This window comes from Camelus bactrianus, chromosome 29 (assembly GCF_048773025.1).
Source record: "Camelus bactrianus isolate YW-2024 breed Bactrian camel chromosome 29, ASM4877302v1, whole genome shotgun sequence".
NCBI lineage: Eukaryota > Metazoa > Chordata > Mammalia > Artiodactyla > Camelidae > Camelus > Camelus bactrianus.
In genome coordinates, this window is record NC_133567.1 from 23,151,955 (window position 1) to 23,177,120 (window position 25,166).

The following is a 25,166-nucleotide window of genomic DNA, read 5'->3' on the forward strand; positions in this document are numbered from 1 at the left end:
TCTGCTACCTTCAAAGGTAGGGAGAATCCTGGTACTGGCAGATCCTTTTTGGAAAAAAAATGCTTGGAAGAATTAAAAACTGTTGCACTTAAAGAAGGGGATGAAGAGATTAAAAGGGTGAGAGGCAGTTTCTTGGGGAGAAGAGAGAAGCCAGAGATGAACAAAGAATTCAAAGCCCACGCTGGTCTAGTCAGGAACGACTAGGGAGAGGAGGCCTCTTGACAGTGTGTGCAGTGGGATGTGTGGTATAAACCCCCTGGCTTCCTCTCCGAATATGTATTAAGGGCGATACTGCTTGTCACCGAACTGGAACCCTTTTGGAGGGAATGAAGAGGTTTTAACTCCTACTTCAGAGTTGATGTGGATGAAGACACAAGCTGCCAATGGAGTACCCACTATACGGACTATATGTAAATTTTTTATGGGCAATAAGGAAGGTAGACATAGTTTTGAAAACTTAGGTTGCACTTATACTTTTAATACTACGTAGTGAATTAACACACTTTTATTTTATTTGACCTTCTCAGCTACCTTGTGAAGTAATTGATATCGCAAGTTAATAAACAGGTTAAATTGTAGCTCAAAGAGTTTTATTAACCAAGGGCACAGAGTTAGTAGGTGTTGTTAGAAGACTAGAATCCATGTCTCCTAACTCTAGGTCCAGTGCGTCTTCTATATGATTGCTGCTTCCACCACTTCCCATTAAGTTAGCCGTATTTCTTCAGGATTACATCAGTAATATCTCAATTTTCTTTGTTTTTAAAGCACATTTAAAAAAAATATATAGACCCTCTTCCCAACTTTTTCTGAACTCTGGCCTTTTTCACCAGGCTTTTTTTTTTCCACTTTTTTTAAAAAAAGTATATATTTTTAGATATTTCTACTGGAGCTATCTCAATATTGCTAAATATTTATACCACTGGATGCCATGATAATCCTGAAATTGAGTTTCTGATATTTCAGCCAGACTGAAATTTTAATTAAATTTTTCATCTTGAAAAATTTTTAGATCCTGAGAAAAGTTGCAGGAAATCCCATATGTTCTTCACCTAGATTCATCCATTATCAACATTTTGTCACATTTGCTTTATCTTTCTTTACATATATTATATGTTATATTTCTATTATTATTTTCTGTTGTTGAATCTTTTCAGAGTGGATTACAGATATCATGAGTCTTCATGCCTAGAAACGAAGATGTTCCTTATTTAGTCCCAATACAATGATCAACTTCAGGAAATTGAAATCGACAGAATACGCTTATTTAGTATACAAATTTTGCTTATTGTCACAGTGCTGTCCTTTATATCAACTGTTTTTTCTCCAACTCGGTTCAAATTCTGATTATATATTGCATTTAATCGTCATGTCTCTCTAGTCTCTTTAAGTCCATAATATTTGTCTCTCGGCTCCGGGCACAGTGCCTTTTCTTTCCTCCAATGAGCCTCTCAGACGTCCCTACGTGATAGGATTCATTCCTATTTCACCACCTTGGCAGCCTTCCCCATCCCCTACTCCACTCCACAATTCCTTACCTGCTTAATTCCTGTTTATCTTTCAACTCTCAGCCCAAATATCACTTCCTTAGAGAAACTTTTCTTGATTCTCCCAAATACACTTTCAATTCCTTTATGGCTCTAAATGCATTTTGTAATTTCATGTTTATATTTGTGATTATGTGTCAATCCTAAGTATATTTTGGAGGTAAAGTTGGTAAGAATTAGTAATGACTGCCTTTGCTATACTATAAACTGAATAGCATATCTGATTTCTGCCTATAACAGGGCCTGACACAGTTTCTTCATTTATTAAACAAAGATTTATTGCATATCTGTAACATGCCTCATGCTCTTCTAGATGTAAATGAATAATTCTTAGTGGAGTGTATATTCCAGTTGAGGAAATATAGCAAGCAAGATACATGATGTGATAGATGCTGATAGATGCTGAAAGGGAGATAAAGCAGGAAGCTGTGCAGGCATTGCAGTTTTAAATAGGGTGGTGGCCACAGAAGAACTCACTGAGGGAGAGTTAGAATAGAATAGAATTAGACCCAAGGAAGAGGAAATGAGCCGGGAAACGACCCAGGAGCCTAGCATCCAGGGGATATATAGCATATGTATCTGGGGACCTGGCATGTAGACAGAACTGAAAGTGCACAGGCCTTAACTGGGAAGGCAAGTGGCATCTTCCATGAACATAAGTCCACTCTACATGGATGAGCACGGAGGAGATTATTAAGAGATAAAATCAGAGAGGAGATGGAGACCAAGGAATATAGGACCTTATAGGCAATTGTAAGGGCTTTGATTTTTTTTATTTAATTGTGTATTTTTTTTGGTATAATTGTGTGTGACATAGTCTAATTTACATTTTAATTAAATCCTTCTGACTCTTGAAAATAGACAGAAAGGGAGCAAGTAATGAAGGATGCTACAATAACCTAGAAAGAAACAGTGGTGACTTGAACTTGGCTGGAAAATATGGGTCGTCAGAATCTGGATGTATTTTGAAGTAGAGCTGCCAGGAGTAGCTGACAGACCAGACCAGATGGGATGGGATATGAGAGAGGAAAAATGTCTGCAAGTGTTTTGGCCCAAACAACTGGAAGGAAGCTTTGCTATTACTTGAGATAGAGGAGACCATGGGAGATACAGATTTGGGGAGGGAGATCAGGAGGGTGGATTGGTACATTTAGATTTGAACTGCTTATTAGACATCTGTGGTAGCCAGTTTTCAAGATGGCTCCCCATAATTCTTAATTCTTGGATTTACTCCTACTGTTAGATATAGGCTGGTCTGTTTGACCATTAGAATGCTGCCAAGGTGGTGGTGTACGACTCTTGAAGCTAAATTATAAAACTCATTGAGCTTCTGCCTTGAACTCTTGGATTTTGTGCCCTAGGGGAAGCCAGCAGCCATGCCATTAGGTTGCTCAAGCAGCCCTATTAAAAGGTGCAAATGGAGAGGAACTGAGGTCTCCTACCAAAAAGAGCATCACTGTTGCATGTGAGTAAGCCCCCTTGGAAGTGGACCCTCCAGCCTGTAAGATGACTGCAATCCTTATAATACCTGACTGCAACTCTCATGAGAGGCATTGAGCCAGAATCACCCAACTAAGTCACTCTGAAATTCCTGAAGCTATGTAATAAATGACTACTTAGTTGTAAGCCACTAAATTTGGTATGATGTGTTATGGAGCAGAAGTTAACGAATACAACATCTGAGTATAGAGTAGGGAGTTGGAATCTAGAGTTTCAAGGTTTACAAGTGTAGTAGCCTTCAGAATATAGATGGATTTCAAAGCTGTAAGACTATATGAGGTAGCTAATGGTGTGGATGAAGATACAAAAAAGAAAAGTGAAGAACTAAACCCTGGGGGCACTCCAGTATGAGATCTAGGAATATGAGGCTCAAACAGTTTCAGAGATTAGAAAGAACAGCCAGTGAGGTAGAAGAACAGCAGAGTTGTTTATGAATATCTCATTCATTTCAACATCCATTATTCATTTATTTATTTATTCTTTTTTTTTAATGGAGGTACATGGGGATTGAACCTAGGACCTCGTGCATGCTAAGCATGCACTCTACCACTTGAGCTATACCCTCCTCCCTGGTTTATTTGTTTATTCATTTATTTATTTATTCTTTTTTTGATTTTAACGTCTGTTAAAATCTCCACCAGCCGTTGGGTTCCATACTTATTTGTTCTTTACTTTTTGAAACTTATTATACCTGATAGATAATATGCTCTCAATACATGTTGAATACATGGGTGAATAAATAAGAACAACAGTGGAATGGAATTTAGACCATGTTTAAGGAGAATTAAGTACATTGACAAGCTGTGGTACTATATATTTAAATGAGAGGTTGTTTATTGGGTAATGAAAAGACAGTTTCATTGTCTCTACTCCTTATGTTATAAAAGGTCATGAAAGTTGGGTATTGATGCCGCGTATTCTGGAACATTTGAAACTTGCAGCTAAATTAGTGATGCCTGAGGACCTTCGCTTTAATGTAAAAGCAGAATCAAAAACAAAACAATAAGGTTGTTTTTACCAACCTTTAGTAAAAACAAAACAAAACACTTCTCTTTCCTCCCCCACTCTGCTCTGACCACAAAAGCATTATTTCTGTCCCTGCGATTTGCTAGGTCTGTTCTTACCTTTGTCCCTCCTATCATTCCTCTGCCCTCAGATCTTTTGCATGACTGGCTCTTTCTTATTTTTCAGGTCTCACATAAAGTATCACTACCTTAGAGAGACCTTCTTTGTCTGAATGGGTTCCTGTCTTCCCCAAGGCCCTTTCTGTCCCTTTACCCTGTATTGCTTTCCTTGTTGAATTGTTGAACAATAATCAATAGCAAGGCTACAGTGAACAAAGAGCTTTATTTGAGGATGTAAAACTTGCAATTTGGAAGATATAGATTTGAGGAAAACCATAAGAATGTTTCTGGGAAGAGAGAGTCAGAGGCTTAAAAGGTAGAAATCACAAGGTGGTTAAAGTTGTCTGTCGAGAATTATGGATGATTCTGATGCAGAAAAGGAGATATTTTTCCTTAAGCGCTAGGCTGTCACAAGTGATTTTAGGGTAAGAGTCTGATCAGTATCTTGAGTTTCTGGAACATTGGGCAGGTGTTAACAGTCCATCTGGGCTGAGATGTGTTCCTGGATGGGCTCCTGGCTGCATTTTAGAGAACTCTCTTAGCAATACCAACTCCATTTTAATTTTCCTTTCACTGAACTTATGGCTATCTGAATTTTTTTTTAATTGAGGTAAAGTCAGTTTACAATGTTGTGTTAATTTCCTGTGTACGGCATAGTAATTATCTGAAATCATTTAAGTTCATTTTTAGTAACTTATTATTTGTTCTCCCTCTGGGATAGAAGCTTCTCTCTGTCACTGGTTTATCACCAGTCTCTGTATAGAGCAGTGCTTGGCGCGTAACAGACACTCAGGAGGTGTTGGGTAAGTACATGAATGAATCTTCACTTGCACTAATACAATTATTTTAAAGTGTTTAGTTTGCATTTTTTGATTAAAAGTTTTACTTCGAAAAGTCTATATTTTTCGTTTGTTTCATTTTTTTCCATTTCTTCTGTAATTAAAAAAATATTCTTAGCCAACTTTCTATTTTTAAAAATCAGATTTTTAAGATATTAACTAACCCTTTATCTGAATGTCAGGTTTGTGGCAAATATTTTTCTCAATGTGTTTGCCTATTGATTTTTTTTTTCCTGTTTTTTCTTGGGCATAAGTTCTAAATTTCAAACAATCAAATGCAGCAATGTTTTTCATAGTAGTTTGCTGAATCACAAGCAGCATCGTCTCAGTCATGTGGGGCACTTTGTTTACTTAGAATCTGTGACTTTGGGCAAGTAGCCAAGTACTTAGCTGTCAAATCAAATTAATCGAATTTTCCTCGTTTACAAAATGGGGATAATGGCACTAAATACGTCACAAAGTTTTGAGAATGAAATGCAGTTAAGACTATCAAAAGACTGGTAGTGTGCACATTGAAAGCGCTCTAAGTAAGAATGGTTAGGAGTTAGCATTTCAGTACTTTCATGCTGCTGCTGATTCTTTCACGGTTCAGAGAGCAGCATAAATTTTCTGAAATATGAATTATTTTATCCCCAGGGACTTATTTTGGTGCCCCCAAAATAACTTATTCCAATGCGTGAAGTCAATTTGGGGTTTTCGGTAAGCAAGTGAGCTCTGCTAAGGAGCCTGTACAGGTAACAACGGATCAGCGTGGAGAGCTCCCAGAAGGCTGCGGCGGGTGGGCGGGGCCGTCCTCGGCCACGCCCCTCTAATCACAGTCCCGCCCCCCTGCCGGATCCGCCCCAGGTTCCTGCGAATCCCCAGCGGCGGACGACTCCGGGCTCTGCCTGCCTGGACTCCGCTTCGGCGCGATTTCCACCCTAGAGACGGAGATGTGAGTGCGGACCTTTCTCTGCTTCGGGCGTGGTGTGGCAGGGCCCCTGCAACCCACCGATCCCCTGGGGGAGGAGGAGAGTCAGGGCGCGGAGAACCGGGCCCTCAGGCTCGGCGCGGCGGGGCCCGCCCGGCCCTAGCGCTGGAAGTGCATCCCGGGCTCTGCGCGGCCCGGGGATCGGCCCCGGCGCGCGGGGCCTCTGGAGCCGCTGCACGCCAGGTCTAAGTCCTGGCGCGGCCCAGGTTGGCTAGAGCCTCCGGGGGGAGCTGGGGAGTTCAGGAATCAGCTCCGGGCCTCGAGGCCCCTCCTGGGCCTGAGGCTCGTGCACCTGGGCGGACGGTGCCTGGGGTCCTCCAGCCTCCCCTGGCGAGGGGCCGGGCCTGCAGCCCGGGGGGATGGTGTCACGCCCCGAAATCGCCTCAGCTCCTAGCGGAGGGAGGGACGGGGTCACGCTCCCCGCTCTGCATTAAGCGAATGCCCAGAGGAACGGGGCGCCCTTCAGAGTAGCCGATGGTCCCAGGAGGAGCTGCTAAATGGGGTGGACAAAAGTGATTCTTGATTTTGGTGTAAAGCAGGAGGTTGTGAGATGGCGTATCCCACAGCTCCTGTTCGGGCTCCAGCTCCGGAATTCTGTCTAGTGTTTGGGGCTCACTACAGCCAAGGGCGTGGAGGAAGTGCTCTTTTTGAAGAGCAAGAACCTCCGGGAGACGAGCAAACTTACCCTGGACGCTGCGCTTGATAAAGATCCTCTGTTTTTGCGCATCCTTGGTGTTACCTTTTCGTCGCTGCCTTTATAACTGATAGTCAGATAGAAGGAAGGTGGGGATTGAGTGCAAGTGAGTATTGTTTACAGCGTCCCACAGACACTGCCAGACAATTTTTACACATGTTCGCTCATTTAATGCTCACGAGCACCAACTTTAGTAGTATTGCTGTTCCACTTCATACTCTGGAAATTCAGATTGAGTAATTTACCAAATTGCACAATTGGTAAGTGGTAGCATTAGGGTTGAAATTCAGGTCTTTGTGATTTCAGAACACAAACTTAATGGTTTAATGTAAAGAACATTATTACTCTTTGGGTGAAGATGGATACCTAGATTTCAGATCTATACTTTGAGATTTGTCAGCTGGATGACCTTGGGCAGGAGACGTAACCTTTTAGGGCCTGTTTCTGCATTTGTCAGATGGAGATAAAATACCTCCTCTGTCATAGGGCTGTTATGAAGGTTAAAGAAGATCATTTTTGGGATACACTTAGCAGAGTGTCTGGCACATGGTGGTAAGCTATATATAGCTGCATATATCCTTCTGTTGTCATTAACTGGGGACAGCGGACTCCAGCTCTGAGTGCTGCCAGCCAGAGCCAAACACAACTTGTGTGTGCCTAGAGGCATAGGTGGGGGGAGGCAGGAAAGGATAAGAAAAGAAAGGAGAACTGAGCACAGATGATATGGCTGATGGCAATTTTAAGGACACCAGGTAGATTAATCTGTGGTACCCAGGGCCACTTTTTTGCCTTTGTGAGAATCTTTTAAAAGGCAGTTTCTTTTAGCTGATGAATTGGAAAAATACATCCCACTCTGGGCTGAAGACTTTCCAAGAGGTGAGTGTCTGGGCCAGGACCGTCCCTGCCGAGGCTTTCTCCCCGTGACAGTGCTTGGCCCAACCCCACAGGGAAGCACGGGTGGTTCTCTTTCAGGATTTCTTCTCTCGGATGGAGGCCCTGAAGAAAGGAGAAGGACAGGAGATTCCAGCAGGAGGGCAACAAAAGATTGCTTTGTTTTGCCTTTTGAGAATTGCTTAATGACTGGACACCTCTCCCAATTTTATCTATAGCTGTGAACACTTTAAATACAATGATCACCATTTCCACATATATTTAAAGCAACCTAAGTATTACAGCTTTTTATATAGTCTTTAAAAAAATTTTTTTGGTTTTTTTTGGGGGGGAAAGGGGGGATTAGGTTGGTTTGTTTGTTTGCTTGTTTGTTTATTTATTTATCTTTAAATGGAAGCACTGAGGATTGAACCCAGGACATCATGCATTCTAAACACGCGCTTTTCTTCTGAGCTATCCCCTCCCCCTTCTTATATACTCTTTGCAGTGCTATCACTATTGCCCGGAATATTTCCTTTGTAGCACTGGCTCAGGTACGCGGTTCATGCTGCACCCCTGCTCCTGTCAATTCTTGGTATAGCTTTTGACATAGTTTTCCTTGCCCCCTTTCTCTTTTGTCTATTTCTGTGCTCTTTTTCCTACCATTGTTAGGGTTCTTTTTCTTTTTTCAAAGCTTTCTTTAGCCAGTGATTTTTTTATGCTAGAAAGTGTGCCTGTCAGCACAACCAAGAGAGTCAGTGTTGGATGTGAATACAATTAAATAACATTTTGACCTTCAGAAATGTGTCATCAGCCACCACTGCTCATCAAAAGGTTGATCTTTTAGGTGTATCTTTTAGCAAGGATTAAGGCCTCTTTCGCTGGTGGCACTCAACAAGTTTGAGGAGGCCAAACTTGGCCATTCCTTTAATGTACCCATTATTACCTTCACCCTACCGGTGACCTTCCTTCCCACCAATATTATCCCTTCATGTTCTCACTTATAAGGACTACTCATCAGGTTAAAGTCCAATTAAGTAGAATATTTGTTAAGAATTATTGAGATGTTGGCTGAGGAGGAGGTTTAAATTAGCCTCCAAATGTGAAGTATCATAGATTTTATTTAACTACATTATTTAAGTGTCTGATATGATAATCAAAAGCAGACATTATGCAGACATCTGTATTTATTTATTTAATGGAAGTATAATTGATCTATGTTAGTTATAATTGACTCTGTTAGTTCCAGGTTTGATATTTCTATACATTACATTACAAAGTTATCATCACTATGTATGCATTTTGACAAGATTCTAATAGCTACGTTAAGTCAATTATGCTGGTTTAAATATATTTGAGGAAGCTGAGGGGGAGGGTATTGGGATTCTTTTGGAGAGACAGTTTATTCTTTTAATATACAACAGCTTTTGAGTATGCAATCCTAATTTTTAAAAAGACCTGAAAGTCAATACAGTGGTCAAATTTATCAATATAAATGAGATAGATAGCATACTAACACAATTTCCCCATGAAAAATAGAAGGAAATAGTTACATATTTGTTTTAGCAAATAATTTTGAAATGTCCTCTTACCAAGTGGATGTATTATGTCTGGTTCCGCTGAAAATTACCAAAGCAACAGTGTGGTTGCAATATGCATTGTCATCAGGCTACTTCAGTATTCTGAGCATTGAGTTTACCCTGCGTCTAGACCCTAAGATGATGTTAAAATAGGGATCCGCAACTTTAAGGAGCAACTTGTCTCCCCTGCCCCCCTTCTCTTGGTATTTGACTTTATAAAAATACGCAACTTGAGTACATATGACACTCTCTATATAAGACGTAAACAGCTGTGAGATTTAACTTTTTCAGTTATTTCAACAGAAAGCAAATATGAAAATTACCTCGTAAGGGCAAAGAGTTTCTTTAGAGACTGCCTTCACAGTCCAGAGAAAGAACACGCCGCAAGCCATCACTGTCCATGCCAGAAGCTAACCCAACCAACCAGCTTTCCAAGTCATGTCCATCCCCGCAGGGTCTTTATAGCACGGCTTCAGGTCACACTGCTTGTTAGACACAGTCTGACTTATCCAAACCACAAGTTTAAGCTTTTGTCTTCTCTAGAAGCATTTAATAAGAAAAAAAAAACAATGTACAATCTGCTTAGGGGTCAGGATTTTTTTAAAAGAATGGAAAATCAACACAAGTATTTCTCAATGGTGTTGTCAAGATAAGTTTATGAAATATTTAAAGTTGCACCCCACCTTCAGGATTTCTTGCATCTCCTTAGCACTTGACCACCACTTAGCATACCGTTTATTTTTACTTATTTATCTTTTTTTATTGTCTGTCTCAGGTGTTTGTTTTGTTCATCCTTGTCTCCCAACCCCTTAGAATTGTGTCTGACACACAGTAGGTGTTTTATAAACGTTTATTGAATGAGTGTTGAGTAAATGAATAGAACTATTAAACTCTTCATGATTGGGAAATATGAAGCAGTTTGCCAGAAAGTTAGAAACAACTGAAATGTATGTGAAATCAGGAAATGTATAAACATCTCAACAGGCCTTTCCCAACATACAAACTTTTAAACCTTGAGGACGAAGTAGTTGTAGTTGTTGCTGCTTTAAGTGGAAAGAATTTTCCTATCATCGTTGACCGTGAACTAGAGAGGAGCATATAGTGTTAAACCGTGAAACGCCTGTCTTGCCCAGTTAGATAGCACGGGGATGTGCCCAGCCACGAAGACAAGGAAGGAAGCCACGTTTTAGGAAGTGTGCTTTCAGATCCGGGCAGAGTTGGATAACTGGGGCAGGCGATATGTTCTGATTGCTGGTCCAGCATCTGGGAAGTTGCAGAAAGTGGGAAGTTATTAAAAACGCTCTGAGGGGAGTGAGACCCCAAACCTTCAGTCTCAGCCTTAATAAAATATCCAGCTGCCTGCTGCACAGCTGGTCGGCAGCTTCACTGTGTCTTTATAATTCAAAAAAAATTTCAATTGAGCATTCTGGAACTTTGTGCTGGGGGATCCGGTTCTGTTTTTTATCAAGGTAGTTTTTGGTAAAAGATGATTCACTTAGTAGGTGAGGTGTACACGTTGTGGCTAACTTTGCCAAGATGCTTGTTTCCACAGGTGAGGCAATCCTGAGCTGTCACTGCTGCTGACTTATTAACACCTCACTTTGGTGCACCTACGATGAACTGTTCATTTGATAGGCTTGAAAATACAATCAGTGCCATTTCTTAAATGTATGTACAGTAGCCAAGGGATACAGTGTTTACTGAAATACAGTTTAATAGTGCTATTACTGTATTTACTGTACAGTAAGGCAGTGGAACCTGAAACAAGTTAAACTTATCTCTGTAGCCTGCTGTGACTCATAGAGCAGGGCCAAATATCTTCGGAATCTTCTTGAGAAATCAAGGAAGGGGCTCTGGTGGATTGCTCACTTTGTAGCAATGACAGGGTGAAATGCACATACTTCTTGTGTTTAAAGTAAGAATGACCCGTGGGGAGGGTATATCTCAGTGGTAGAGTCCATGCCTAGCATGCAGGAGGTCCTGGGTTCAAGTACCGCCATTAAATAAATAAATAAAAATGTAATTACTCTCCCCTCTACACACACACAGAAAAAATAAGGTAGGAGTGATCAAATGTCACCACTTCACTATTACCTCCTGCTGTCCACGATTCTGTGTGTTCAGGTATCAGCAATCATATCACTATTTAGATATTACTCAGGATAATTGAAGAATTCTGGAAATTCATTAAAAAAAAGTGGCGCTCAAAAGCTGATTCCCTTTGCTGCCCTGCTGTGAGCTGAGAGTTTAATAGTGTGAGAGTCCCCGGTTGGTAGTAAAACTCACTTCCTTATTATGCTGCTTGTATCCAAGAGACTGGGCCCCGTGTTTTGTTTGCTGATGTGAATTATTTTTTCAAGTCATCTGGGGACGGGGAATTGAGTGACAATATGAAGCAAAGGTAGCTCCGTAAGTGGGAAAGTATTATAAATGTATGTTTTTTCAGATACAGCTTTTTGATAATGGGAGATGGAGGCTGGCTTTGGAAAACTTTATCCTTTTCCTTTCATTTCTCTTTTTGGTTCTTATAAATCTTCTGCCTGACCTTACTTTTTTTTTTTTCTCCTACTCCTTTAGTACCAGTTTCTAAACTAAAGTTCCATATTCACTGTAATTAAATTAGTCACAGAACATTACCTGGAAGAAGCTTTAGGAGTTAAAGTGATTGACTGCACTCCTAGAGAAACTGAGAAGCTGCAGCACTTGTGGTGTGACTGACACAGAGCTGCAGTCCAGGGTTTCTGACTCCTGAGCCAGTGACCCTTCCTGTTGGTCCCTTTTGCACATTGAAAAGCAAGCATGCCCCTTTCTCTGTTTTTGCTTGTTTGTTTTTGTTTTTGTGCTTTTGTGCTTGACCAATTCCCTATCCCTGCTTCTAGCATCCCATGGCAGGGATTAAAAATGTGGACGTTGCTGTCTTCTGAATACCAGACAAGCTCAGTGTAATTTTCTTTACTGTGAGTTTTTCCCGAGAGCGCGCGCGCACGCGCGCAGGACTCTCTAGCGAGGAGAAAATGCTTCCTTAGCCTAACGTCATTTACAATCTAATGTGCTGCCTTAAAGGTGTGTAGGGGTAGAGCTCAAGCTTAGCAGCCAAGATTGAGAACCACTGATGTATAATGTGGGGGGATGGGGTGAGGAGAGAAGGGGGTGTTTGGGATCTTTCATTCCCCGGGTTTGGATCTTAGCCAAAATTCCGTGAAGATAGCAAATAGCTCACTCGATATCTTGTCAAATGAACATCCATAAAATTAAGGTTGTGGTTTAATCTGTTTTGTTTTGTAGCTGAATGCTACATTTACCTTTAAGTGAAAAGTAAAATTCTACTTGAACGGTAGAATTTATAGTAAAGTGAGAAGAAGATGAGTATGCCTTATTTCCCATCTTAAAAGCTGCATTTTATTGTCACGTAAGTAAATGAGTTTTATCCCGGCCAGAGAACCTGGCTGAAGCCGCATCACTGGGTTGGGCTCACGGACCTCTGAATCACCAGGAGACACCCAATAACAAAATCTTATTCTAGCAGGTTCCTTCTGTGATCCTGGTCTGACCGCTTGTCTTAAGAGTTCAGATGTTTCATTAGGAATTCCTGGGCTTCTTAAAGGCACCAGTTCACTGGCTCTCATCTCCTTGGTTTTCTTACAGCTCAAGAGATGGCTGCCCAGTGTGTTACAAAGGTGGAGCTGAATATTTCCTGTGACAATCTTTTGGATGCAGACGTAGGGTCAAAGTCCGACCCTCTATGCGTGCTGTTTTTGAATACAAGCGGTCAACAGTGGTATGAGGTAATATTAAATACTTGTAGGTGAAAAGCAATCTGAATTGCTCTATTGACAAGGTGAAGAGTTTATTAAAGATATTAAAAATAATAAAACCATCTCATCTGTTAATGCAGTTCTGGGGGCAAGTCTGTCCTGAATTTGTGGAGTTTTTCATATACATATAGACACTTCCTTTAGCTTTCATGCCTGTATTTAGTTACATGTGGTACATAAAGATGTTGAAATCTAAGTGCACTTTTGATCTGAAAAAAACTTTTTTGTTTTGGGGTGGTGGGTATAGGTTGACCGCACAGAAAGGATTAAGAATTGCTTGAATCCCAAATTTTCCAAGACGTTTATTATCGATTACTACTTTGAAGTGGTTCAGAAGTTGAAATTTGGAATTTATGACATCGACAACAAAACCATCGAGCTGAGCGATGACGACTTCTTAGGAGAATGTGAATGCACCCTTGGACAGGTGAGTTTAACTGGCAGCTGTCCTATGTTTTGTCTAAATGTGAACCAAAGAATTGGGTGTCTTTAATAAGTGCTCATTGGTTTAATTTTTAAAGTTGAAAAGCATGGAATCACTTTAAAGCCTGAGTTCCCATGTTAGTATGGTTGCCTTGAACAGTGTAGAATTTATCTTACTTTTTATAAGGGTAGGGAACGTGTTTTTTGGCAAAGTCTATTAATTCTTTCCCGTTAAGCGTATTTCATTCGTCATTTCAGTAAATAGTACCATTGCTCTAGGCTTTGTCTGCTGTTGTTTACAGGTTTCAGTACAGTGTTGTTTCTATGTTTAAGTCATAATTGCTGTCAAAGGCACAGCAACCTTTCTGACGTTCTAACTAGCATGACTGGTGCCTCTTGACCCGCCAAGTCCCAACAGCATTCCTTTACCTAGCTTGCTCCCCCGCTAGCCCTAGGCGTAGACCTGACTGCCCCTAGCAAGCCTTCCCTGATGCCCTGGAGTAGTTTGGATCTCGTCCTTGTGCTCGCTTGGTCCCTCCTTCGCTTCTGCCTCGACACTCACCATATCTTGCTGTAGTTGCTAAATTATCTGCCTTTCCAGTATATGACAGGTTGGGTCAGAGCATGGGTGTGTCTGTGGGCCCAACATCGTGCTCCTAGCTCAGAGTTTGACTTCTAAGGAGAAATCAGGACCATTTGTAATAGAATGGGGAAGGTTTCAGGAGAGAGGAGTCTTTTTTTTTTCCCCCATGGGTAACATTTTTCCCCCCAGATTTGTCTTTTATGAGTTTATTTTTCAGTGTTGAAGTTCTTGGAGCTCATGGTATTTCCAATGTCTCAAGGACAACATAGAGCTGATCAGTTTTCTCAAACTTTGGTAAATAGTATCAGAGAGAAAATTAAAAAAGTATTTTTGGGGAAAAAAAAATCACAGTGTATCTAAAATTATAAAGAACTTGAGAAATATATCTGCTTGAGAGTACCTAGGTCTACTACATTATTTTAATCAAAGTGATATTTTGTGGGGGTTATATATTAAAGTTATGTGTCAGTTGACGAATTGAACCCCATTTATTGAGTATTCTCAGGCCCACCTTTAACCTACAGGAGTTTCAGCTCCATGATTTGTGTATGTGATGAGAACCTGATCCTCTTTTTTCATTACAAGGAAGAAGTTAAACTTTGAAGTAGTTGACAAAACGACCAGGGATGGGGAGATTGTATCTGCCAGGACTGGCTCCTTGGATATCTTTTCCAGTGGGTTTTAAACGTGTAGATGCATTTTATAATCTCTAAATCTTTTTTTTTTTTTTTTTCTCTTAAACTTTGTTTTTCCTTTATTTTTTAATGGAGGTACTGGAGATTGAGCCCGGGACCTCGTGCATGCTAAGCATGCACTCTACCACTGAGCTATTCCCACCCCCCTATAATTTGTAAATCTTTAAGGAGTGAATTTAATGTTTCCATTTCTAATGACTGTCAAGTGAACTTTATACTCAACTCTTTTTTGAAACCATTCAATTTAGATGTTCACCTGTTGAAGTGAAATAGCTCTTTGTCTCACTTTTGAATTTTAACAGATTGTTTCCAGTAAGAAGCTAACTCGACCACTGGTGCTTAAAAATGGCAGACCTGCAGGAAAAGGAAGCATCACGGTGAGGATAAGATGCTTGTCATTTGCCTCCAACGGTTTAGTGTAATAGGACATGCAGACACTGTACCTGTGAGAAGATACTCAACAGTCTTGCTCTATCACTTGATCCTGAATGTTGCCCTCCATCCACCCTTGCCCTGTAGTGATCACTAACGGGAACTGTGTTGTGCCGGAAAGAAAGAAAAATGCAGTATGAGAATCCCTTCTTTGAGGTTTTTTAATTTGCCCATGGAGTCAGGAGCACTTCGGCGACGCTCGCCTGCCCCAACTCTTTCCCCCATGGAAGCATCACTTCGCAAGATAGAAAGAAACTGCGTAATAGTCTGAATGGATCAGTTTGGACCTCTACAAGTCAAACCTGGTCCCCTCAGCACGACAGAAACTTTCCATAATGGATTTTATTCCAGAATGATCTTGTATTATGACCTGGCCACTGAACCTCTCAACTCTTAACAATTTTTTTGGGGGGGGTGCTTGCACTTTGTTGGCCATCCTCCCACCTAGGTTTTCCACTATTGAGTACTGGCCCTGGGCAAATGAATATATATGCATTGGCCTATGTCAGGTTTCAGTTATATAATGCCGTGCTTTTAAATATTGTTTCTTCTAGAGTTTCTGTCCAGGTAATCACTGCCTACAGTGATAGCTGTCTAACTGTAGTTCTGCCTGAGGATGGAAGGCTGGCGCCCTGAGCGAGCCATGTTTGAGGATGACTATGATCATCAAACACAGTTCTCTGAGCAGCTCTTTTGCTCTAGTTTAAATTCCTGAGGCATAAGAATATTCAGTCCGGTGAGACGTTGACATCTGTGTGTGGGCCCGAGAACATTCTCAGTCGTTAGCTTTACTGCCTTTGGGCCATGGTTGGCTTAGAATTTGTTTTTAAGTGAAACAAGTCTTTCAGTTACCTTGGATGGAAATACTGATCTGATAGTTTGAATTTACAGTGTTCTCTAGGTATGAGTTCCTCATACTTCTCAATATTTGGAGAGTTCTCACTAGTGTTGTACAGTCTTAAGGAGCTTTGATTTTTATACTGGAATAGGGAAGAGCCAGTTTGGGCAACAACATTTAAAAAGGAAGTTGCATAATGTAGATTTGGCATATTTTCGGAAAATATTTATTTTCCATACATAAAAGAAATCATGATAACTCTTAATGGTACTATTTTGTTATTAAACATTTTAGAATTTGTTTATATTAGTATAGACTTTATAGACTATTAGATAACAGAATAACTCAGTACTTTCTGAATGTATCAGAATCTCAAAATATATATATGTATTTTTTCACTTACCCTGTCTACTCATAGATTTCAGCTGAAGAAATAAAGGATAACAGAGTAGTCTTGTTTGAAATGGAAGCAAGAAAACTGGATAATAAGGTGGGTAGGTGGATGCAGATTGCAACCAGGGTATCATGTTTTGCCTCACAGTGATTCCTTTTTGAGAAAATAATAATGCAGTTGATATTATGACATGACCTCTGTCATCTAAGCATCACTAGGGAGTGTGTTTACTTCCAGATTCTACTTTGAGTGTGTGAGGGTGTATGTGTGTTTAAGCAGAATCCATTTCTCTTTATCTCCTTCCTCTAGATGTAATCAAAGGGTTTGTATAGCTTAAAAGAGGAGTTAATACAAGCATTAATGTTACTAGAAGAGACATTTGAGAGTGTAGTTGTATTACCTTAAGGAAAAAAGCAAAAATTCCATGCTTTATTAATTACAGATTTTCCCTTTTGCGTCCAAAAGTCAATCTTTTTTGAAGGGTGAGTACAATGCATAATACACTACAAATTTTTGTATAGCATGGATTAATAATTCTTTGAGTGATTTTTGTATATATTTCTATAATTCAATCAATATCCTTTACCATTTACATTTACTTTACAATTCAGTTTGCAAATATCTTAGACTAGTAGCCAGTTTCTTTTTTTTATTTTTTGAAAAATTGAAACATATACAAAAATAGAATAGTATTTTAAAAAATTCCATGTCCCCATCACCTGTCTTCAACAATTTTAACTCATGACCAATTTTGTCTCATCTCTACCCCTATCTGCTTTCTCTCCTCTGAGACATCGTATAATTTCACCCATAAATATTTTGGTGTATCCCTAAAGACTCTTTAAAAATTATAATTGGTTCATATGTTGTTAATTTTTTTTCAGTCTATAAATTCCCCCCTTCCTTTTATTTCTTTCCTCCCTTCCTCTCTTGTTCCCTCTCTCTCTCCCTCCTTCCTATCTGTCCATCCATGGAATTTATTCAATAAAGAAACTGACTCCTTTGTCCTGTAGAAGGCTCTGCACTCTTTATAAACTGATGAAATCCTGTGGTATCACTTCACATGCTCCTCTCTCCACCTTCATTTCATGAGTTCTGTAAGCTGGAATTGAATCTAGATGTATGATCTGATGGTATTTTGAACTGTTGGTGTGACAGTTCCATAGGTGGTGGCATTCATTCCAACAGGAGGCTCACATTGTCAAGTTCTGTGTTTTTGGAGTATTAATGGCCCCGATGATAACTACCTAGATACATTATTTTGTTAAGGGGTCTGTAAAAAAGTGATATTCTCATGCTGCCATTGCTTCTTCGTTTATTAGTGAGAATCCTTCTGTAGAGAGAAGTATTCTTCTCCACATTAGGTATTTATTTATTCTGAGCTACAGTTTATCCAGAAAAGGCAAGTTAAAATGTTTGATTTTTTTTTCTTATATTTACCGTTTTTCAGAATTAGAATTCCTCTAAATGTGACCAATGTGGGTTTTTTTGTGTTTTTTATTTTTTAGTATTATTATGAACTCCGTTGGTTAATTGATGCTCAGAGTATCCCAGCTTTGGCCTGTGGGAGGGAACCTCTGTATGCCAGTTCCTAAGACCATTTGGCACAACCCCAAAGGTCTTTGAATAGCTTCCTTGCTCTGTGGCGTGACCACGTGGTTTGTGAGGAACATGATGGGATTTGTGTTTACTGCTGTTTTGTACTGTATGTATCCGTGTTGTGGAATTAGACTTCAGGTACTGCTAAAATGTAGCATGTATTAAGTCTGATTTCACATGGTTTAGAGGAAGATAATTACTTTTTTTTTTTTAATGTAGGATCTATTTGGAAAATCAGATCCATACTTGGAATTCCACAAGCAGACATCTGATGGAAACTGGCTAATGGTTCATCGAACGGAGGTGAGTATCTGAATTTGAAAAGTAGGGTTGAAGTTTCCTTTGGGATTGGCAGTAATCTGAATTTTAAAAAATTATGTGTTTATGAAAATATCAGTCTGAGTTCAGACATATATAATTGCTAGAAACACAAGGTCAACATAGTCAGTTTTTTAAATTTTAATGAGGAGATGCTACTATGCTTAATTTTTAAAACCCTGTAGGGGAGGAGGGTATAGCTCAGTGGTAGAGTGTGTGCCTAGCATGCACAAGGTCCTGGGTTCCATCCCCAGCACCTCCATTAAAAATGAATAAGTAAGTAAATACCTAATTACCTCCCTTCTCCGCCTCTAAAAAACCCCTGTGAAGAACAGTAAACTATATACCAGTGTATCTTTCTCCTAGATTCACCACGTAGTCTTACCTGCACACATGATCTCTCTCACACACATATACATTCACAACTGAGGAATATGCATGTTTGTGTATATATGTTTATTATGTACACATTTAAAAAAATTTTAAATCACAATTTTAGGCTATTTTTTCCATTGAAATCCAGCATAGCAAGATTCTTTCTCATCCTTTCTTATTACATATTTGAATCTTCTATGTCCTGTAATGAAAACTCTGGTTTCCAACAAAATCAGTAATCTTGTATCATTTCTAAGTGCACTTTGTAATGGGTGCACGTATTTCCCAGTTGTTTCCTTTCCTCAGAATGTATCACAACTAGACAGTCTATTGCATTTTTTGCGTAACACGTGGATAATATTGTCCTAGCTAGTTTTTCATGGACACAGTTGGGTGAGTGAAGAGATGAAGGGCTGATGGTGAGAGTGTGGCAGGAATCTAGGAAAGGCCAGAGCAAAGCGTTTGATGAATGGAATGCTTTTCTGACTGGTCTTTGAATCCTCATTTTCACAGGTTATTAAAAACAACTTGAATCCTGTTTGGAGGCCTTTTAAGATCTCTCTTAACTCCCTGTGCTATGGAGATATGGACAAAACGATTAAGGTAATTTGAAATTATATGTATGTTCTATACACACATTCGCACTGCTTTTATAAACTAATTCATTAGGTAGTATTTTTTAAAAGTACATGATGTAAGGTTGAATTTTATTTACATCTAGGAACCCTGAAGTAGGAACGTTGCTGGTAAGTAGTCAGTCTGAAGGAGCAGACATTTTGAGTGATCTCTTGACCTAATGCTTAATCAAACGTTGTGATTTTTATTTTATTCTTTATTTTTTTAAATAACGTATTTAATTTAAGGCTTCCTTCCTTTTAATAAGATTCCTTTGCTCTGCGAATAGGAACCTTAAGTCCACTCTTTGCTTCTGGTGTGTCCCTTTCAAATAAAAAGAGATGCTACCTCCTGCCCTTAGCCCAGAGCAGGACGGTGCCTCCTGCCCTTAGCCCAGAGCAGGACGGTGGTGGTCACTGACTTTCACAGGAAGGTATAATTCATTAAAACATTTGGATGGTTTTAATTTTAGAGTGTCAAGAAAGCAGAATGGAGAATAAGGAGCAGCAACAAATAGCAAAGAATTTTTAACATTTATGTATTTATTTGCTGTTTATTTGTTTATTTACTTACTTATTTATTATTTTTATGGAGGTACTGGGGATTGAACCCAGGACCTTGTGCATGCTAAGCACATGTTCTACCACCACTTGAGCTATACCCTGCCCCCCAGAATTTTTTTTTTTTTTTGATGTTTTCACTTACAGCCATCTATCAGGATAGATACATTATTTTTAAGACACTTTTATACTAGAGTCATGTCTTTACATAAGATTCCAGATACAGGCCGTTTCTTATATTTAGGTGTCAGCAAAAAGAGGTGAGTTTTTTGTTTATTTTGGGGTTTCTTGTTACTGTTTTTGTTTTTGGTTTTTGATAATTAGTATGGGAAAAGCAGGAAAGGTGATGTCATGGGACAAACAACGGACTTACAAGTGGACCACAGTCCAAGGCTTAACTTAAGCAGCTAAGGGAACTTGGGCAGGGCATCTGACTTCTTCACTTCTATAGTAGACAAAAATAATATCTACCCCCCAAAAAAGGTAAGGATTAAGTTAATGCAGGAGAAACTTTTATAAACTCTTAAACACAATACAGACGCTGTCATCATTGAAAACCCCTTCATTTCTTAGATCTGTAAAATTTTGTCCTCAGTTTGCAGAGAATTTAAAAAAGCAATACAAAGCTGATTTGTATGATGTATCAAATAGCAGTGAAATCTAGGTACAAAATAAACAGTAGAAAAGTAGCTTTACAGGTTGCTTTTAATTGTTCCACTGAATCTAGAACTTTTGGTCTTCACACTAAACATAGTAAGTTGAAACTTCATTAGATCTGAGAAGCAAGAAAAGCTGAGGGAAAAAATGCCTAAACCAAAACTATTTGATTGTTTATAATAATATGTTAACAATGAAACGATGTTTTTAAACTTTGTTTTTTGCACACAGTGGCGTGCTTTCAGGGCTATTTTATTATAGTAAGTAAACTGATTTTCTGAGCTTTCTCTGATGAATGTCTACCATTCTTAAAAGTGTCTCCATTTGTTTTAACTATACACAACTTGGTTTCCCACGCCATCACTGTCTTTATTTCTTTAGTTCTGTATTTCTTCGCAATATCAGAAAGTCATACATCTGTGATTCTCTTGGTGTTTGGAAATTATTTAGAGGTGTAGTAAAGAGTTACAGAGGAAAGAGTCAGGATTTCTTTGCTGCAGTGGAAACGTGTCAGTGTTATCACTCTAGCATGTATTATTATTTTCATAAGATCATGCGAATAAGAAAAATAATCATGCATGCTTAACCTGGGAATGCCTTAGTGAATGTACTATTGTGTGATGTGTGTAATCTTTTACATATATACATATGCACATATGTATATATGCCTACATTTCAGTTTCACAAAAACTGTTTAAAGCAGCCAATGGTACTAGTTTTTGAATTCTCGAGAACAGAAATTAAATGACAGATCATTACATCATTTACCTCAAACTGTATTTGGATATATGCCAGCATTATAAATGTTACATTTCCCTTAGCATCTAACATTTGCCTATAATGGGGCAACAGTGAGTTTTTCTTATTTATTAATTACTGTGAATTGTTAATAATCACATTTTAAAAATATTTTTACATCCCCTGAAGTTTCAAGCAGTTTAAACATGAACAGTTTTAACTCTTCTATCAAGTTTTGTTTAAATAAAATCTTGACCTTATTAAGGCTTCACCTTGTCTTAGATTTAAACTAGAGTTTCCTGAATGCAAATCTAAAATATAACATTCTGTTTTCTGTAATTAAAAAAACTCTTAAAAAGGAAATTATTACAATATTAAGATTGTTTTTGACTTTATCTTAATTTTGGTTCCTTTAGAAAAACTTGTTAAGGTCATTAATCTTCTTTTGGCTTCAAAAATTGAGTGTCAGAGATACAGGGCAAGAGTTAACCGATCAGAATCGGTCAGTGACTGAAGTGTTTGAAACCAATAAAAACTCTCTACTTGCTAAGAGTTCTCACCACCTTAATTTTTCTCATTTCAGTGAAAAGTTCAGGTATTCTTGTGAATATTTGCTCTTTAATTGCATCTGTCAACCTGGTACAAAACTACATGGAGATCAAATACTCTCAACTTTCTTCTGTCTGCTTTAAGAAAGAGCAAGCATTCAATGAGAGTCCTAGCTAAAACTAGAGCTGACCCTGTCTTAAAATGGAAAGCGTAATTATGACCCAGTATGATAGATTCTTCCTCAGAACACTGCAGAGCTGACTTCAGCATGTATAACTCCTAAGGGAAGCCTCGCCTCACCAGGTTGCAGCTAAGGAAACACGTTTTCCATAATCCTAAGTCATCTACACTTACACAGTTTTTAGCTGCCCAGGATACTGGCTTCCTTTCTTCCTGTAGACATACAGTGGCCTTTAGCCGTTGTATAGTGATAACCAGGTAAAAAGTGGGTGAGAAAGAAGGTCTAATTCCCTTTTGATTTTATCGGCACTGGTAAAGGCGTGTACAGGAACTGGACGCTGCTTAATGTGGAATTTGAACAGTATTTGTGTTTTTCATCTGTCTGTGAGCTAGTCTAGAGCCCCATTCCAGGGATAGCTAGCAAGGGTTTGAAAAGCGTTTCAGTATTTCTCCTCTAGGAAGTTAAGTCAGTTCCTACTTCTCCAAGTAGGACTGCATAGTAAACATTTTCACTTATTTTAATTAAAAGTGCACTTCTTGGTAAGTCCCGTTTGATTGCAGCCAATCCTTTTAAACAAAATTATATTGATCTTTACAAATTTTTATTATACTTACTTCTAGGTAGAATGTTATGATTATGACAATGATGGGTCACATGATCTCATTGGAACATTTCAAACCACCATGACAAAGCTGAAAGGAGCCTCCAGAAACTCACCTGTAAGTTGCATCTTTGTCATTTGCATATACCTTATGGTTGGGCCCTGTATTTATTAGTTCATTTTTCCCTCTTGGCAAAGCGAATAGTTTTTCATGCTTTTACTCTACATTATGTAATGCTCTGATATCCGTGGATTTTGTTTGTTTAGGAATTGGGTGATCCAAAATTCTTATTTGGGGCCAGTTTTTACATTTGTATATATAAAGGTTTGGTTTCCTTTGGCTTTATACAATGTTCATGGTTGGATTCAAAATTCTTCATATTAGAGATTTTGGCATTTTGTTGGCCACGATAGTTAAAATCTGTAACACTAGACAAATACCTAGGCTTGAATCTTGTACATTTATTCTCCTTTTGGACATTTCCCAAGTTGGCTTTTACAGTCTGCCTGTGGCTCTCCCCTCTGACTTGTCTTCACCCACGGGAAGGATAAATGCATAGTTACGCTACTTCAAATTATGTAATATTAAGCTGTGACCTAATTGTACTAACTTTAAGATGTTTATCTGCCTTAACTACATTCAGTTTATTGTTAGCATCCCCACATCTTTCTAAGGGTGCTTCTGAAACTTCTCTGTCTCTAAGGCAAAGTGCCTAAAAACTATTCCAGAGACTTTTATAAACAAAACTCGCAAGTTGCTTTCTCTTATTTACCTTTTCTAGTTTGAATAAGTTGTTAATTCTCTGTATAGCCTACGTAGAATAATATGAATTATTTATTACCTCCTTAGAGACCTGAAGAATGCTCATATATATAGCATTTGCTTTTGAAAATCCAAACATGAGGTTTAAGAGGTAAAGGATTATTACGGTCAGTGGGAAGGTCTTTTCTACCAAGTCATGTAAGTGAAGTGACCCAAAACAAGATACTGATAGTTGTAGATCAAAACTTAAATACTAAAGGAATAAATAAAACTTATTAGCTATTTGATTTAAATAGCTGGGAGAAATGAGTTTTAAACAAACATAGTGGGACTAGAACTTTAAGTAGGTCACGTAGAGATCTCTAGTCTTGTTCCAGCACCCTGGTCACAAAGCCCAGGTACTGGAAATGGAAATGCTTGTGTAAAGCAGGAAAGTCTTTTCAAATCACCTAATGACTTAAGTGCAAAGATTCAGTTGACTTTTAACAGACTGAATTAAAACAACAGCAAAATTCAGCAACACTTAAAAGCCTCATCTCTCACGGGGGAGGGCTGGATCAAGTTAGCTGGGCTTAAAGTACTTGCCCCATAAAGTGATTTACAGTTAGGTGCTGGTTCACTGTCTCCTAAAAGCATGTCATTTACTGATTCTGGAAAATAACAAACTGAAATCAGGGGAACAACAATCCAGATTACGCCTCGCATTTAATTCTTTTAGTTGGCTTGTTCATGTCTTCACTATTTTCCATTAGTTCTGCCATTTAAAATTTCAAAGATCTTTAAGTAGGATATTTACAGCTGAATTTTCACCCTCTCTTGTTCTTCAAAAGCAGGGCTTTGTCTTACCTCTGTGTTCTCAGTGCCTAGGACAGTGCCTGCCACTTGGTAAACACTCTGTAAAACTATGAATAAATGAGATGAAGTAATACAGCTTTTTACCAATGAGCATTCTGTTTAGGGCATTTCTGTGTCTCTAACAGTCAATAATTAATATGTATGATAATGACTTAGACTTTGGCAAGATCCTGAAGCATCAAGGAATTTGTTTAATATAATTTTGTTTTGTATCATTGTATCAAATGCACTTTTTATTTTTTAATAAAGCTGTTTTTTCAAAAATTTATTTGAAACACTTTTTTGTGTGTTTGTATGTGTGTGGAGGAACTGAGGATTGAACCCAGGTCCTCGTGCATGCTAAGCATGTGCTCTGCCACTGAGCTATACCCGCCCCACCATCAAATGTACTTTTTAATGTTTGATTCTTAGAAAATTAGTAATGACTCTGTCTAAAGTAGGTAAGTTGCTTTCTGTTAACCGGAAGAGGTGACTTATCCAGTGTTCACTGAGCACCTTTCATCTTATTATTAGGCAGGACAGTGAGAATCTCAAGGCATAACTTAGAAGTGATTATACCCTAGCTCTGAAAAAAAAATTAATGAAATGAAACAATTGAGAATAATATTAACCAAGAATGTAACTAAGCTGTATGTGGTTGGAGAAGTTCGAGGAGATAGATGGAGATCAGAGAAGACTAGCACAGGAGTTGGTGTTACGGAGGAGGATGACTTGAGCCACGCCTCCCACGTGGATAGGTGGGTTGGAGGTGGAAAGGACGGTCATCTGTCTGGGGGAGGGAACCGTACTGAGAAGATGTCATTTATTAGATCTATTTCTAACACATACTCCCAGTGAAAAGACATGATATTTGCTGAATATTTTACCATAGTGTTGGGCTTCACATGTTTCTGTTTTCTGAGGTTTTAAAACATTTTCTAAGTAGCGTGTTTTTGTATTTTGTGTAGGTAACAGCTAGGAGTAATATTTTATTTCCTTTATTACAAAGAAAAATTTTATTATTTGGCACATTTGTAAGGAAATGATCTCCAGAAGCAAAATTTATTCTTAGGAA

General features: G+C 38.8%; 1 protein-coding gene across 2 annotated transcripts in view; it reads left to right on the forward strand.

Annotated features, from left to right (window-relative positions):
* The first annotated feature begins 5,782 nt into the window (after window positions 1-5,782).
* The window catches only part of CPNE3 (copine 3), a 35,701-nt gene continuing 16,317 nt past the window's right edge, over window positions 5,783-25,166 (forward strand). The window contains exons 1-8 of one of the 2 annotated variants that reach the window (XM_010952019.3): window positions 5,783-5,941; window positions 12,767-12,906; window positions 13,184-13,363; window positions 14,940-15,014; window positions 16,326-16,397; window positions 18,120-18,203; window positions 19,107-19,196; window positions 22,514-22,612. In XM_010952019.3, coding sequence (XP_010950321.1) covers window positions 12,775-12,906; window positions 13,184-13,363; window positions 14,940-15,014; window positions 16,326-16,397; window positions 18,120-18,203; window positions 19,107-19,196; window positions 22,514-22,612 — 732 coding nt within the window. In that variant the 5' untranslated portion in view covers window positions 5,783-5,941; window positions 12,767-12,774. Of the gene's footprint in view, window positions 5,942-5,974; window positions 7,548-12,766; window positions 12,907-13,183; window positions 13,364-14,939; window positions 15,015-16,325; window positions 16,398-18,119; window positions 18,204-19,106; window positions 19,197-22,513; window positions 22,613-25,166 lie in introns of those variants that run through there. The other variant, XM_010952025.3, reaches the window with a different exon arrangement.